The sequence below is a fragment of the Procambarus clarkii genome, chromosome 6 (genome assembly GCF_040958095.1).
Source record: "Procambarus clarkii isolate CNS0578487 chromosome 6, FALCON_Pclarkii_2.0, whole genome shotgun sequence".
Lineage (NCBI taxonomy): Eukaryota > Metazoa > Arthropoda > Malacostraca > Decapoda > Cambaridae > Procambarus > Procambarus clarkii.
In genome coordinates, this window is record NC_091155.1 from 32,889,327 (window position 1) to 32,903,473 (window position 14,147).

The window sequence follows — 14,147 nt, forward strand, 5'->3', positions numbered from 1 at the left end:
AATCACATCTAGTGTTAGTGTTATATAATGCAATTACGATATGCAAGACATTTTCCTAAGTAACTTCATGAGCAGGAATTCCACAATGTGTAATGGTAACCACAAGTTCTTACAAAAAAAATACATTAAAGGCAGTAACCAAGACACAAGAGGAACAAAATGTTGTAAATTATTTACCTAGAATTAAAATGGTAACTTAGAGGGAAAGAATAACATTGCCTCACCTGGCCACGAACTTAAGGAAGCCACGGTCTTGACTCGCGCTGTGCTGAGCCTCACCTTGGACCCCTGCTACACCGCCCACGTGAAGGCGGACCGGCACCCCACACGAGGTCACGAGCGTCAGGGTGTTGTCCAGTAGAGGCACCAGAGTCAATACCTGGGGAGAGGAGCCACATGATCAATATTACCATGGGAAGGACAACTGACCAGAGGTCATGATGAATTTTATCGGCATCACTTTCATTCATCCGAGAATCAATATATCATATAGATATATATATATATGTATAGAATTAAACCTAACCTTTCTTCAACCTTGCACAGCTACTCACTGCCTCACTTATCCTCATATATATAAATAAATATATATATATATATATATATATATATATATATATATATATATATATATATATATATATATATATATATATATATATATATATATTTTTTTTTTTTTTTTTTTTTTTCAGAAGAGATTCAGGACTCTGCCAAATTTTTCAGCCATTGTAACTAACGTTTGAAGACATGTATTTGACTCTGCCATTGGTCAGTCATTGTGGACTAACTTCAGTAGAGAGTTTCTTGACTCATTTTTCAGTCATTGTGGACTTTGACTTTTGAGAAGAGATTTTCAACTTTGCTATTTGCCAGACCAGTTGGGACTTAGTATTTTCTAAAGGCAAAGTGATAGCTCACTGACTTGTGTTATTGATGTTCATGATGAGACCTTACCACCCACTCTGGGTAAGTAACTTCACCACCCACAATGTTCACAACCTACCAGCCAGTCTTGAGTGGACTTGTGTACTAATGTTATTAGGTTATTTGTACTTAGTGACATCTAGCTGCTATGACTTGTGCATTGTGTTAATTTACTTCAGTGTTATTTGGTTAAGTATGTATAAAGATAACTGAAAACTCACACCCCAGGAGTGACTCGAACCCATATTGCCAGGAGCAACGCAACTGGTATGTACAGGACGCCTTAATCCATTTGACCATCACGACCGGACAAAAACTGATGGCAGCCGAGGCTATTTAGCCCATCAGCCCACGGGCACTCTGATGGTAATCTTGGGCATAGCATTTTTATCAAATCACCTCATTCTTTGGGGCACACGTGAGGAACACAAATGCGAACAAGCCTGAATGGTCCCCAGGACTACATGCAACTGAAAACTCACACCCCAGAAGTGACTCAATTTTAAGATAATGTACAAATGTTTATAATAATGCTATGAATATGTTGGAAGTCGAGGGGACTTACCACAGCGTGTAGAGGCGTCTGCAGGGCGTTGGTGGCGGCTTCCAGGAGGGCAGAGTAGCGGAGGTCAGAGAGGCGGAGGTGGACCATCTGTGTCCCCAGGAGGTGTACACACACCTCCAGGCTGGAGGAGCCGGCGCGGTACTCTGCCGGGATCCTTGACATAACCTGCTCCCCCCCCCCATACAGTAAACACTACCGTCAAATATATCTCACCATCTTTGTTTTCATCCTAACGCTGCTAAACTGTCATGGAAATGCTCTGACCTGAAACACCCTCACTAAGACACGCTGGTCTGGGAACTCAATGAGTGGGAGTTATTAGTATAAAATTCTTCACAACCTTTAAATATATGTCGCTAATCACCCAAGACAAAAGATAAAGATGTATTTAAGTGCAACTTTGTCAGTAACAACAAACTGAAACCATTATCACGAAAAAATCCTGGCAACACTGTAAAGCTGATAATTAATAATTATTTACAGTGTAATAACTTTACCTTTACAATCAAAATTAATAGATTACCATGAATTGTAGGAATGCAAGAGCAAATAGAAATAAAGTAGAACAATAACACTCATAAAGTAATCATATTTGAAGGCAGCGTCATGACTTGCCTGTTGGATAAAGTCGGCGATTTGCTCGTGTGTGATCTGCCTCTTGGACCTGAAGGCGTGAGGAGTGAGGCGGGAGGCGGTGGACCAGAGGTAGGCGGCGGCGGCCTGCAGCAGGCCCTCCAGGCCCGGCAGGCTCACCAGCATGGTCTCCACCCCCGTCACCCGCACTATCACCTTCACACACAACAAACACCTCAACCAATTATCAAAACTTATTATAGTACATTGTACATAAGTTACTAAAAGTTATGATTATTATGATGCTGCTGTTCCCGTTGTTAATGTGCAGCTGTTGTTCCCGTTGTTAATGTGCAGCTGTTGTTCCCGTTGTTAATGTGCCGTTGTTGTTCCCGTTGTTAATGTGCAGCTGTTGTTCCCGTTGTTAATGTGCAGTTGTTGTTCCCGTTGTTAATGTGCAGTTGTTGTTCCCGTTGTTAATGTGCAGCTGTTGTTCCCGTTGTTAATGTGCTGTTGTTGTTCCCGTTGTTAATGTGCAGCTGTTGTTCCCGTTGTTAATGTGCAGTTGTTGTTCCCGTTGTTAATGTGCAGCTGTTGTTCCCGTTGTTAATGTGCAGTTGTTGTTCCCGTTGTTAATGTGCCGTTGTTGTTCCCGTTGTTAATGTGCAGCTGTTGTTCCCGTTGTTAATGTGCAGCTGTTGTTCCCGTTGTTAATGTGCAGTTGTTGTTCCCGTTGTTAATGTGCCGTTGTTGTTCCCGTTGTTAATGTGCAGCTGTTGTTCCCATTGTTAATGTGCAGTTGTTGTTCCCGTTGTTAATGTGCAGCTGTTGTTCCCGTTGTTAATGTGCCGTTACTGTTCCTGTGGGTGTTATTGTTACCATCTGTGTTCTTCCTGTTTCCGTTAGTGTTCAAGTCTGATGTTAATTGCTAGTATTGTGCAATTCCTCTGTTAACTACAAGATTTTGGTGCATGTAACAATGCTTATACAAGCTCTACGAACTACCCTAAGCTTAAGGTGAGGTAACTATATTAATGTGACGTCGGGTAACGATGTGTGAGCTGAGTGTGACCTTGGTGACAGTTACCTGCGCCAGCTGGTGTGTGTCGCCTTGGCTATGTAGTGCGAGGTTGAGGTAGAGGGCCCTGGGGGCCGGAGAGTACCTGCCCCAGACCAGGTCCCCAGCCAGGGTGAGGGACGTCTGGGGGTCCAGGTGCAGGGTCTGGGAGAGGTGGCGGGAGTGCTGGCGGGGGTCGTACCACACGGGGTCAGGCACGTGGCCCACCAGGTCAGCGGCGGTCATCAGCTCCCGCAGGGTCACCAGGCTCGGGTCCTCCGACGAGATCACCGACTGAACATGGCTCCATACATACGACGCAACTACAAGTGCAACAATATGCTGTGTATAAGTGTCAGTCTTCCATAAGAAAATTTATTTGCCTGAATTCCTGGTATTGACCGTCTTCGTTAAACAGAAACTAACACATATTGAGGAATATTTTGTCACCATGATTCTTGGAAATAATATAGAAGCTGTGAAGACGACGAACCTTGAGTGGAATAGGCATCATCCTGGGGGTTGAGAGCCTTGGCCACCGCCTGCAGGAGGTGAGGTCTGGAGGGAATGCAGTGGACGAGGCCGCGGTAGGCAGCAATGCGGATCTCTGGGTCTGAAGGACTTTCCAGGCCCAGCTTCTGCAGCTCTGTGACGCCCTGTGACAGGTAACATCGGCTGGTCAGTCATCCACAGTATCAATGGCACCTAACCATGGTGAGCCTGGACCACTACCACAGCAATTGTCTCAACTCTCGTAACTACTAAATCACTGGTACTAAATATTTGTTGATATATATATATATATATATATATATATATATATATATATATATATATATATATATATATATATATATATATATATATTACTAATATCTCTATTGTAACATAATCCAACCGTAGGGGTCTGGTAGTCCCTCACCTGTATGGTGCCACCACTGGTGGTCCCTCACCTGTATGGTGCCACCACTGGTAGTCCCTCACCTGTATGGTGCCACCACTGGTAGTCCCTCACCTGTATGGTGCCACCACTGGTAGTCCCTCACCTGTATGGTGCCACCACTGGTGGTCCCTCACCTGTATGGTGCCACCACTGGTAGTCCCTCACCTGTATGGTGCCACCACTGGTGGTCCCTCACCTGTATGGTGCCACCACTGGTGGTCCCTCACCTGTATGGTGCCACCACTGGTGGTCCCTCACCTGTATGGTGCCACCACTGGTGGTCCCTCACCTGTATGGTGCCACCACTGGTAGTCCCTCACCTGTATGGTGCCACCACTGGTAGTCCCTCACCTGTATGGTGCCACCACTGGTAGTCCCTCACCTGTATGGTGCCACCACTGGTGGTCCCTCACCTGTATGGTGCCACCACTGGTAGTCCCTCACCTGTATGGTGCCACCACTGGTGGTCCCTCACCTGTATGGTGCCACCACTGGTGGTCCCTCACCTGTATGGTGCCACCACTGGTGGTCCCTCACCTGTATGGTGCCACCACTGGTGGTCCCTCACCTGTATGGTGCCACCACTGGTGGTCCCTCACCTGTATGGTGCCACCACTGGTAGTCCCTCACCTGTATGGTGCCACCACTGGTAGTCCCTCACCTGTATGGTGCCACCACTGGTAGTCCCTCACTTGTATGGTGCCACCACTGGTGGTCCCTCACCTGTATGGTGCCACCACTGGTGGTCCCTCACCTGTATGGTACAGTCAACAGACGCCAGGGTGTCCATGGCAGCAACAACGACGTCAACGTTGTCATTAGCGAAGCATGGCTTGAGGGAGGCGACGTACCCGGCGGGCCGCACACTGAGCCCCCTCACACTCCTCAGGAGACGCACAGCCTGCAACACAACATTATACACTCCTCAGTACCCACACAGCCTGTAACACAATATTATACACTCCTCAGTACCCACACAGCCTGTAACACAATATTATACACTCCTCAGTACCCACACAGCCTGTAACACAACATTATACACTCCTCAGTACCCACACAGCCTGCAACACAACGTTATACACTCCTCAGTACCCACACAGCCTGTAACACAATATTATACACTCCTCAGTACCCACACAGCCTGCAACACAACGTTATACACTCCTCAGTACCCACACAGCCTGTAACACAATATTATACACTCCTCAGTACCCACACAGCCTGCAACACAACGTTATACACTCCTCAGTACCCACACAGCCTGTAACACAATATTATACACTCTTCAGTACCCACACAGCCTGCAACACAACATTATACACTCCTCAGTACCCACACAGCCTGCAAGAAAACAGTATTACACCTCATACTTCTCAAGACAGTAACTGTTGTCACTGGGACGAAGTCAACAAGGTAAATGTTGTCAGTGTGACGAGGTCAATAAGGTCAATAATAATGAAGCAGGAGTTGGTCAACCAACATTAAGCTGTCACTTGTCAAAGGTCTGAGGGTGAGTGTACTGACCTGAGGATGGTCGCCGCTCTCACAGGCGGCCTCGGGGGAGAGGTGAGGAGCACTCTTCTGCAGGAGCCGCTTGAACAGTTGCGGTGACACCACCTTCAGCCCCTCCAGCAGCACCGCCACGCCCGCCACCTCCGGCGGACTCTGCTGCTCTAGGAAGTCCACCAGCTGCCCGACACACAAAGTTTCCGTGTCATTATTGTCATACATTGTGCCTGATGTATTAAACGATGTATTACCTACACACACACACACACACACACACACACACACACACACACACACACACACACACACACACACACACACACACACACACACACAGGGGGCCGGTGGCTGAGCGGATAGCACGCTGGACGCGTGATCCTGTGGTCCCGGGATCGATCCCGGGCGCCGGCGAGAAACAATGGGCAGTGTTTCTTTCACCCTATGCCTCTGTTACATAGCAGTAAATAGGTACCTGGGAGTTAGTCAGCTGTCACGGGCTGCTTCCTGGTGTGTGTGTGTGTGTGTATTCACCTAGTTGTGTTTTCGGACGCTGAGCTTTGCTCTTTCGGCCCGACTCTCAACTGTCAACCAACTGTTTACTAACTACTTTTTTTTCCCACACCACACACACACACACACACACACACCAGGAAGCCGCCCGTGACAGCTGACTAACTCTCAGGTACCTATTCACTGCAAGGTAACAGGGGCATTCAGAGTGAAAGAAACTTTGCCCATTTGTTTCTGCCTCGTGCGGGAATCGAACCCGCGCCACAGAATTACGAGTCCTGCGCGCTATCCACCAGGCTACGAGACCACTGTGTGTGTGTGTGTGTGTGTGTGTGTGTGTGTGTGTGTGTGTGTGTGTGTGTGTGTGTGTGTGTGTGTGTGTGTGTGTTATAAAGAAAAAAAATAGTAGTTAGTAACAGTTGATTGACAGTTGAGTGGTGGGCCGAAAGAGCAGAGCTCAACCCCCGCAAGCACAACTAGGTGAATACACACACACACACACACACACACACACACACACACACACACACACACACACACACACACACACACACACACACACACACACAATGAAGGGGAACAGCCTACCTGTAACGATTCGAGAAAGAGACCTGGGAGTGGATGTGACACCTAATCTAACTCCTGAGGCACATATAAATAGGATAACGACAGCAGCGTACTCTACACTGGCGAAAATTAGAACTTCATTCAGAAACCTAAATGAGGAGGCTTTTAGGGCGCTTTACACTGCCTACGTGAGACCCGTCTTAGAGTATGCCGCGCCATCATGGAGCCCCCACCTGAAGAAACACATAAAGAAACTGGAGAAGGTTCAGAGGTTTGCGACGAGGCTTGTCCCAGAGTTACGAGGGATGGGATATGAAGAGCGTCTGAAGGAACTGAACCTTACGACACTAGAGAAAAAAAGGGAGAAAGGAGATATGATAGGGACATATAAAATACTCAGGGGAATTGACAAAGTGGAAATAGATGAAATGTTCACACGTAATACTAACAGAACGAGGGTACATGGGTGGAAACTGGAAACTCAGATGAGTCACAGAGATGTTAGGAAGTTTTCTTTTAGCGTGAGAGTAGTGGAAAAATGGAATGCACTTGGGGAACAGGTTGTGGAAGCAAATACTATTCATACTTTTAAAACTAGGTATGATAGGGAAATGGGACAGGAGTCATTGCTGTAAACAACCGATCGCTGGAAAGGCGGGATCCAAGAGTCAATGCTCGATCCTGCAAGCACAAATAGGTGAGTACAAATAGGTGAGTACACACACACACACACACACACACACACACACACACACACACACACACACACACACACACACACACACACACACACACACACACACATACACATACACATACACATACACACACGCACATACACACACACGCACACACACACACACACACACACACACACACACACACACACACACACACACACACACACAGCTAGGAATTATCCCCCCCCCCAAAAAAAAAGAACTAGGAAACAAAAGGCTGGCATACCGAAAGGGAAATTATGAGATGAGAAGCTTCCTAAGGGAAATACCTTGGGACACAGACCTCAGAGCTAAGTCTGTACAAGATATGATGGACTATGTCACCCAAAAGTGTCAGGAGGCAGTAAGCAGATACATCCCGGCCCAAAAGGAAAAATCCGAGAAGCAAAAGAAGAATCCATGGTATAATAGGGCATGTATGGAAGCAAAGGTACTGAACAAAAGGGCGTGGAGGAACTTCCGGAATAACAGAACACCAGAAAGCAGAGAGAGATACCAGAGAACCAGGAATGAGTATGTCAGGGTGAGAAGAGAAGCAGAGAAAAGTTATGAAAATGATATAGCAAACAAAGCCAAGACCGAACCAAAGCTACTCCACAGTCATATCAGAAGGAAAACAACAGTGAAAGAACAGGTAGTGAAACTTAGAACAGGCGAGGACAGGTATACAGAGAATGACAAAGAGGTGTGTGATGAACTCAACAAGAGGTTCCAAGAGGTCTTCACAACAGAACAAGGTGAGGTCACTGTGCTAGGAGAAAGGGAAGTAAACCAGGCGGCCTTGGAAGAGTTTGAAATTACGAGAGAGGAGGTCAAGAGACACCTGCTGGACCTGGATGTTAGAAAGGCTGTTGGTCCAGATGGGATCTCATCATGGGTACTGAAAGAGTGTGCAGAGGCACTTTGCTTGCCACTCTCCATAGTGTATAGTAGGTCACTGGAGACGGGAGACCTACCAGAAATATGGAAAACGGCGAATGTGGTCCCAATATACAAAAAGGGCGACAGGCAAGAGGCACTGAACTACAGGCCAGTGTCCTTGACTTGTATACCATGCAAGGTGATGGAGAAGATCGTGAGAAAAAACCTGGTAGCACATCTGGAGAGAAGGGACTTCGTGACAAATCGACAACATGGGTTCAGGGAGGGTAAATCTTGCCTGACTGGCTTAATAGAATTATATGACTAGGTAACACAGATTAAGCAAGAAAGAGAGGGCTGGGCTTGGATTGTCGGAAAGCCTTTGACACAGTACCGCATAAGAGGCTGGTACATAAGCTGGAGAGACAGGCAGGTGTAGCTGGTAGGGTGCTCCAGTGGATAAGGGAGTACCTAAACAATAGGAAGCAGAGAGTTACGGTGAGGGGTGAGACCTCAGACTGGCGTGAAGTCACCAGTGGAGTCCCACAGGGCACTGTACTTGGACCTATTCTGTTTCTGATATACGTAAATGATCTCCCAGAAGGTATAGACTCATTCCTCTCAATGTTTGCTGACGACGCCAAAATTATGAGAAGGATTAAGACAGAGGAGGACAGTTTGAGGCTTCAAGAAGACCTGGACAAGCTGCAGGAATGGTCGAACAAATGGCTGTTAGAGTTTAACCAAAGCAAATGTAATGTAATGAAGATAGGGGTAGGAAGCAGGAGACCAGATACAAGGTATCACTTGGGAGATGAAATACTTCAAGAGTCCGAGAGAGAGAAAGACCTGGGGGTTGATATCACGCCAGATCTGTCCCCTGAAGCTCATATCAAGAGGATAACAGCAGCAGCATATGCCAGGTTGGCTAACATAAGAACGGCCTTTAGAAGCTTGTGTAAGGAATCTTTCAGAACATTATATACTACATATGTCAGACTAATCCTGGAGTATGCGGCTCCAGCATGGAGTCCATATCTAGTCAAGCATAAGACTAAACTGGAAAAGGTTCAAAGGTTTGCCACCAGACTAGTACCCGAGCTGAGAGGTATGAGCTACGAGGAGAGACTGCGGGAATTAAACCTCACTTCGTTGGAAGACAGAAGAGTTAGGGGGGACATGATCACCACATTCAAGATCCTCAAGGGAATCGACAGGGTTGATAAAGACAGGCTGTTTAACACAAGGGGCACACGCACTAGGGGACACAGGTGGAAACTGAGTGCCCAAATGAGCCACAGAGATATTAGAAAGAACTTTTTTAATGTCAGAGTGGTTGACAAATGGAATGCATTAGGAAGTGATGTGGTGGAGGCTGACTCCATACACAGTTTCAAGTGTAGATATGATAGAGCCCAATAGGCTCAGGAATCTGTACACCTGTTGATTGACGGTTGAGAGGCGGGACCAAAGAGCCAGAGCTCAACCCCCGCAAGCACAACTAGGTGAGTACAACTAGGTGAGTACACACACACACACACACACACACACACACACTAGTGGAAACTGAGTACCCAAATGAGCCACAGGGACGTTAGAAAGAACTTTTTCAGTGTCAGAGTAGTTAACAGGTGGAATGCATTAAGTAGTGATGTGGTGGAGGCTGACTTCATACACAGTTTTAAATGTAGATATGATAGAGCCCAGTAGGCTCAGGAATCTGTACATCAGTTGATTGACGGTTGAAAGACGGGAACCAAAGAGTCAGAGCTCATCCCCCGCAAGCACAAGTAGGTAAGTACAACTAGATAGGTACACACACACACACAGAGGAAGAAGAGGGAATATCTGGGAACAGTGCAGTGGGAGGCAGACCTTAAGAAGAACAAGATATGATGGACCTAGTCAAATGGAAATGCAAGGAGGCCGAAGTGTGTTTCATACCAGCAGTAAAAGAAAAACATAGGAGTGAATGTAAAAACCCATAGTTTAATAGACAGTGCCAGGAAGCAAAATGAGAAGCAGGAGGAAGATATAAAGGACAGAGGAATTCCGGAATAGATGCAACAGAGCTAGGAGCGCATATGTAAATATAAGGAGTGTATTGGCAAGAAATTACGAGAACAATATTGCTATACAAAATAACGTAAATTAATACATAATTTGCGTCATATATGAAGGAAAATATTGGTGACCGACCAAGTGACAAGACTAAGGAAAACAGAAGTGGCATATACAGAAAGCGACAAGGAAATCTGTGAGGCATTGAATGCCAGTTTCCATGGAGTGTTCACAACCGAACTTGAGCAGCTCCCATTGTTAGTTGAGGAGGTGATCGAAGATGAGAGACTAAGGGATATAGAAGTGACAACAGAAGTGGTAATGAAACGGCTGATAACACTGGATGAAACTAAAGCAGTTGGACCAGACAATGTATCACCGTGGATACTAAAAGAGGCAGCGCAGACGCTCACCGTGCTTCTAGCAAGGAACCCTAATGAGTCGCTTACGAAAGGAGAGTTGCCCAGTTGCTGGAAGAAGGCAAATGTGGTAACAATTCTGAAGAAATGAAAGAAGAGGTACTGAACTGCAAACCAGTATCACTAACAGCATTCCAGCAAAGTACTTGAAAAAATAATCAAGTTAAGACTGGTTTAATACACACTTAGAAAATATTACATATGTAAACAAACACCAACATGGGTTCAGGGAAGGGAAATCATTCCGAACAATCTCTCTGGAACTCTATGATAAAGTAACAAGAATAAGGCAGGACGGGGAAGGATGGGCTGATTGCACATTTCTGGACTGCCAAAAAGCCTTTAATACAGTACTTCACAGGAGATTACTATGAAAACTTGAGAGGCAGGCGGGAGAAAGTGGAAAGCCCTAGCATGGGTAAGGGATTACCTAACTGGCAGGAGACAGAGAGTAACAGTAAGGGGGTAAGAAGTCGGACTAGCGAGCAGTAACGAGTGGAGTACCTCAGGGATCGGTGCTGGAACCAATCATATTTTTAATTTGCGTAAGCGACATGTTTACAGGAGTTCTGTCCAATATGTCGATGTTTGTGGATGATGCAAAATTAATTAGACGAGTTGTTACAGATGCGGATTGTAGGATCCTTCAAGAGAACTTGAACAAGTTGCAGAGATGACTGGAGAAAAATGAGAGATGGTTGGAGGGAATATGAGACGGGAGACCAAAGGGATAGTACACAATGAACGGGACACTAGCTAAATGTAACGACTCTTGAGACCTTGGAGTGAACGTAACACCACATCATACTCCAGAGGCACACAAATTGGATAACGTCAGCAGCGTACTCTACGCTAGCAAAAGTTAGACATAATTTAGAAACTTAAATAAGGAGGCATTTAGAGCGCTTTACACTGCCTACGTGAGACCAGTCTTAGAGTATGCAGCCCCATCATTGAGGCCCCACCTGAAGAAACCAGCCCATCCTCCTGTTTTGGTAGTACTTATAGTAAGGAAGAAGACCATAGTACACATACCGACATATAACGCAATAAGAAAGGAGAAATATGTACTATTGAATTTGGACAAAACGGATAACGATTTTCTGCTTATGATGTAAAGACAAGCTAATTTAACCTAACCTAATCTTCCTAGGCTTAATACACACTATCTGAGGCCTAATATAATACATATGTGTGCTATACTAGGCCTAGGAATATTTAAGTTTGTTTTTGAGTTTCAGTTTTTCTGATTTTATAAAATGAATAGTACAAAGTTCAACTATCTAATTGCTTAGAACGTCAATGTTTGTACTATGGCGCACAGTTACAAAAACTAACATCTAAACATGAGGATGAGTTGGAAGAAATACGCAAGGAAAAGGTTCTGTAAAGGTTCAGAAGTTTGCGACTAGGCTCGTCCCAGAGTTACAAGAGATGGGGTATGATGAGCGACTTTAAGAAATGAACCTAACGACGCCGGAAAAAAGGAGGGGGCGAGAAAACATGATAGAGACACATAAAATACTTAGGGAATTAACAGAGTGGATATAGCTGGCATATTCACACTGAATACCAACAGAACAAGGGGGGCATGGAACAGAACAAGGGGGGCATGGAACAGAACAAGGGGGGCATGGGTGGAAGCATGTGTATTCACCTACAGCCGCCTCGGTTAATACACATGCGACTGTAGGAATTAATGTATGTTACACACAAATTATCTCCCAAAAAAAAGAAAAATCAATTTTAACCCAGCATTTTCGAAACAATCAATTGAAGAAACATAGCAGAGCTATGAACAATCTGGCACTAGGCTACTCCAACTGTTTGATAACGTGTAGTCTGATGTTAGATGCGCGGGTACAGGAACTTCAGGGCGGGTAAGATTATGGATGAATCAGTAGAAATAGTAGAAGAAGTAGGCATCCATCAGTCTCAGGAGACTATGGAGTTGCGCTCTGGTTGTCGGTCTGGAGTGGCCTCTCCAGGGCGCAAAGCCAGGGTAGGTTGTTACGGGGAAGAAGCTGTCACCCAAGCTGTTACCAAGAGTACAAAGCCATAATATTTACAGGCCTTTATCTTATGTTTATTAAGTGCACCCAGTGTTTCACAGTGTACCAGCCGCCTTCGTCTCAACACATGTGTAGGATACACCACCAGCCACCTATACTGTCTCATTCTATATACCTGGAATACAGGTTGTCATTCTATTAGTTTTTGTACCCCCTCAATACCGTGAGAGAAGAGTAACTTCTGTTACTCTGTTCAGTATTGCAGTCTAGCCTCACCCAAACTTGCAGGGGAAATGGTCTGGGGTGCGGGACGGACATAGAACTACCCCGACAAACTTAAGTTAAATGCCTTAAGTAATATTATCAATAACAAACACCCAACATTTTCATGGAGGCAAGCACGAAATATGGTGTGTGATTAACATGGAGTTTTAATTTCATAATACAATTTCTTCAGCCCGTTCTCAGAGCAAATCCATTAGACCGAGACACCAAACCCCATGTCAAACCACAGTGGTAGCTATCTAGATATTTGTGATGGTCTAAATGCATACTATTAAGGTTCCAATAATAGTGTACTTGTAAACTGGCAAGTGAACCTTTATCCTAAACAGAATATTCTCATGTTACAACTTTATTGCATTATACATCGTTTGTTTAAAATGTAAGAAATATATACTGAATAAATTTTCTTTTAAACAGTTTGAAAAATTTGGTTTTCTGTAAACTAAATTCACTTAGTTTTCGAATTCCATATTTCATAAATTTGGACAATATTACATCGTATTAACGTAACCAAAAATAATGAAACCTAACCCAACCTAACCAAACCTTAAAATAACTTAACCAGGGACAGAATAGATATTAGCAGTAATTATGTAGTGGCTTTGAATCTATTGCTTCCAGAGGATATCATCTCCGAGAACAGGTTGAATTGCTGAGACCCCATACAGTGGTGTGAAAATTGCTGAGACCCCATACAGTGGTGTGAGAATTGCTGAGACCCCATACAGTGGTGTGAGTGCTTCTTCATAATATATTTGCTGAGAGAAGTGAGAAATGGGGGTTGGAGGGGAGAAGAGAGAGAGAGAGAACGAGGGGAAGGGACAAGGGAGCGAGAAGGATGGGTAGATATGGATGGATATATGAATGGATGGATGTACAGATAGGTGGACAGGCAGACAGACAGACAGACAGACAGACAGACAGACAGACAGACAGACAGACAGACAGACAGACAGACAGACAGACAAAGACAGACAGACAGACAGACAGACAGACAGACAGACAGACAGACAGACAGACAGACAGACAGACAGACAGACAGACAGACAGAGAGACAGACAGACAGACAGACAGACAGACAGAGAGACAGACAGACAGACAAACAGACAGACAAAGAC

The 14,147-nt window shown here is 45.1% G+C and overlaps 1 protein-coding gene across 2 annotated transcripts in view; it reads right to left on the bottom strand.

Annotated features, from left to right (window-relative positions):
* Window positions 1–14,147, bottom strand: part of LOC123753944 (uncharacterized) — a 260,619-nt gene that overhangs the window by 186,604 nt on the left and 59,868 nt on the right. For both annotated transcript variants that reach the window (XM_069308142.1, XM_069308152.1), the window contains 7 exons: window positions 5,590–5,754; window positions 4,820–4,966; window positions 3,616–3,778; window positions 3,153–3,445; window positions 2,108–2,281; window positions 1,493–1,657; window positions 225–379 (listed from right to left, as the gene is read on the bottom strand). In XM_069308142.1, the coding sequence (XP_069164243.1) occupies window positions 225–379; window positions 1,493–1,657; window positions 2,108–2,281; window positions 3,153–3,445; window positions 3,616–3,778; window positions 4,820–4,966; window positions 5,590–5,754 (1,262 nt within the window). The remainder of the gene's footprint in view (window positions 1–224; window positions 380–1,492; window positions 1,658–2,107; window positions 2,282–3,152; window positions 3,446–3,615; window positions 3,779–4,819; window positions 4,967–5,589; window positions 5,755–14,147) is intronic.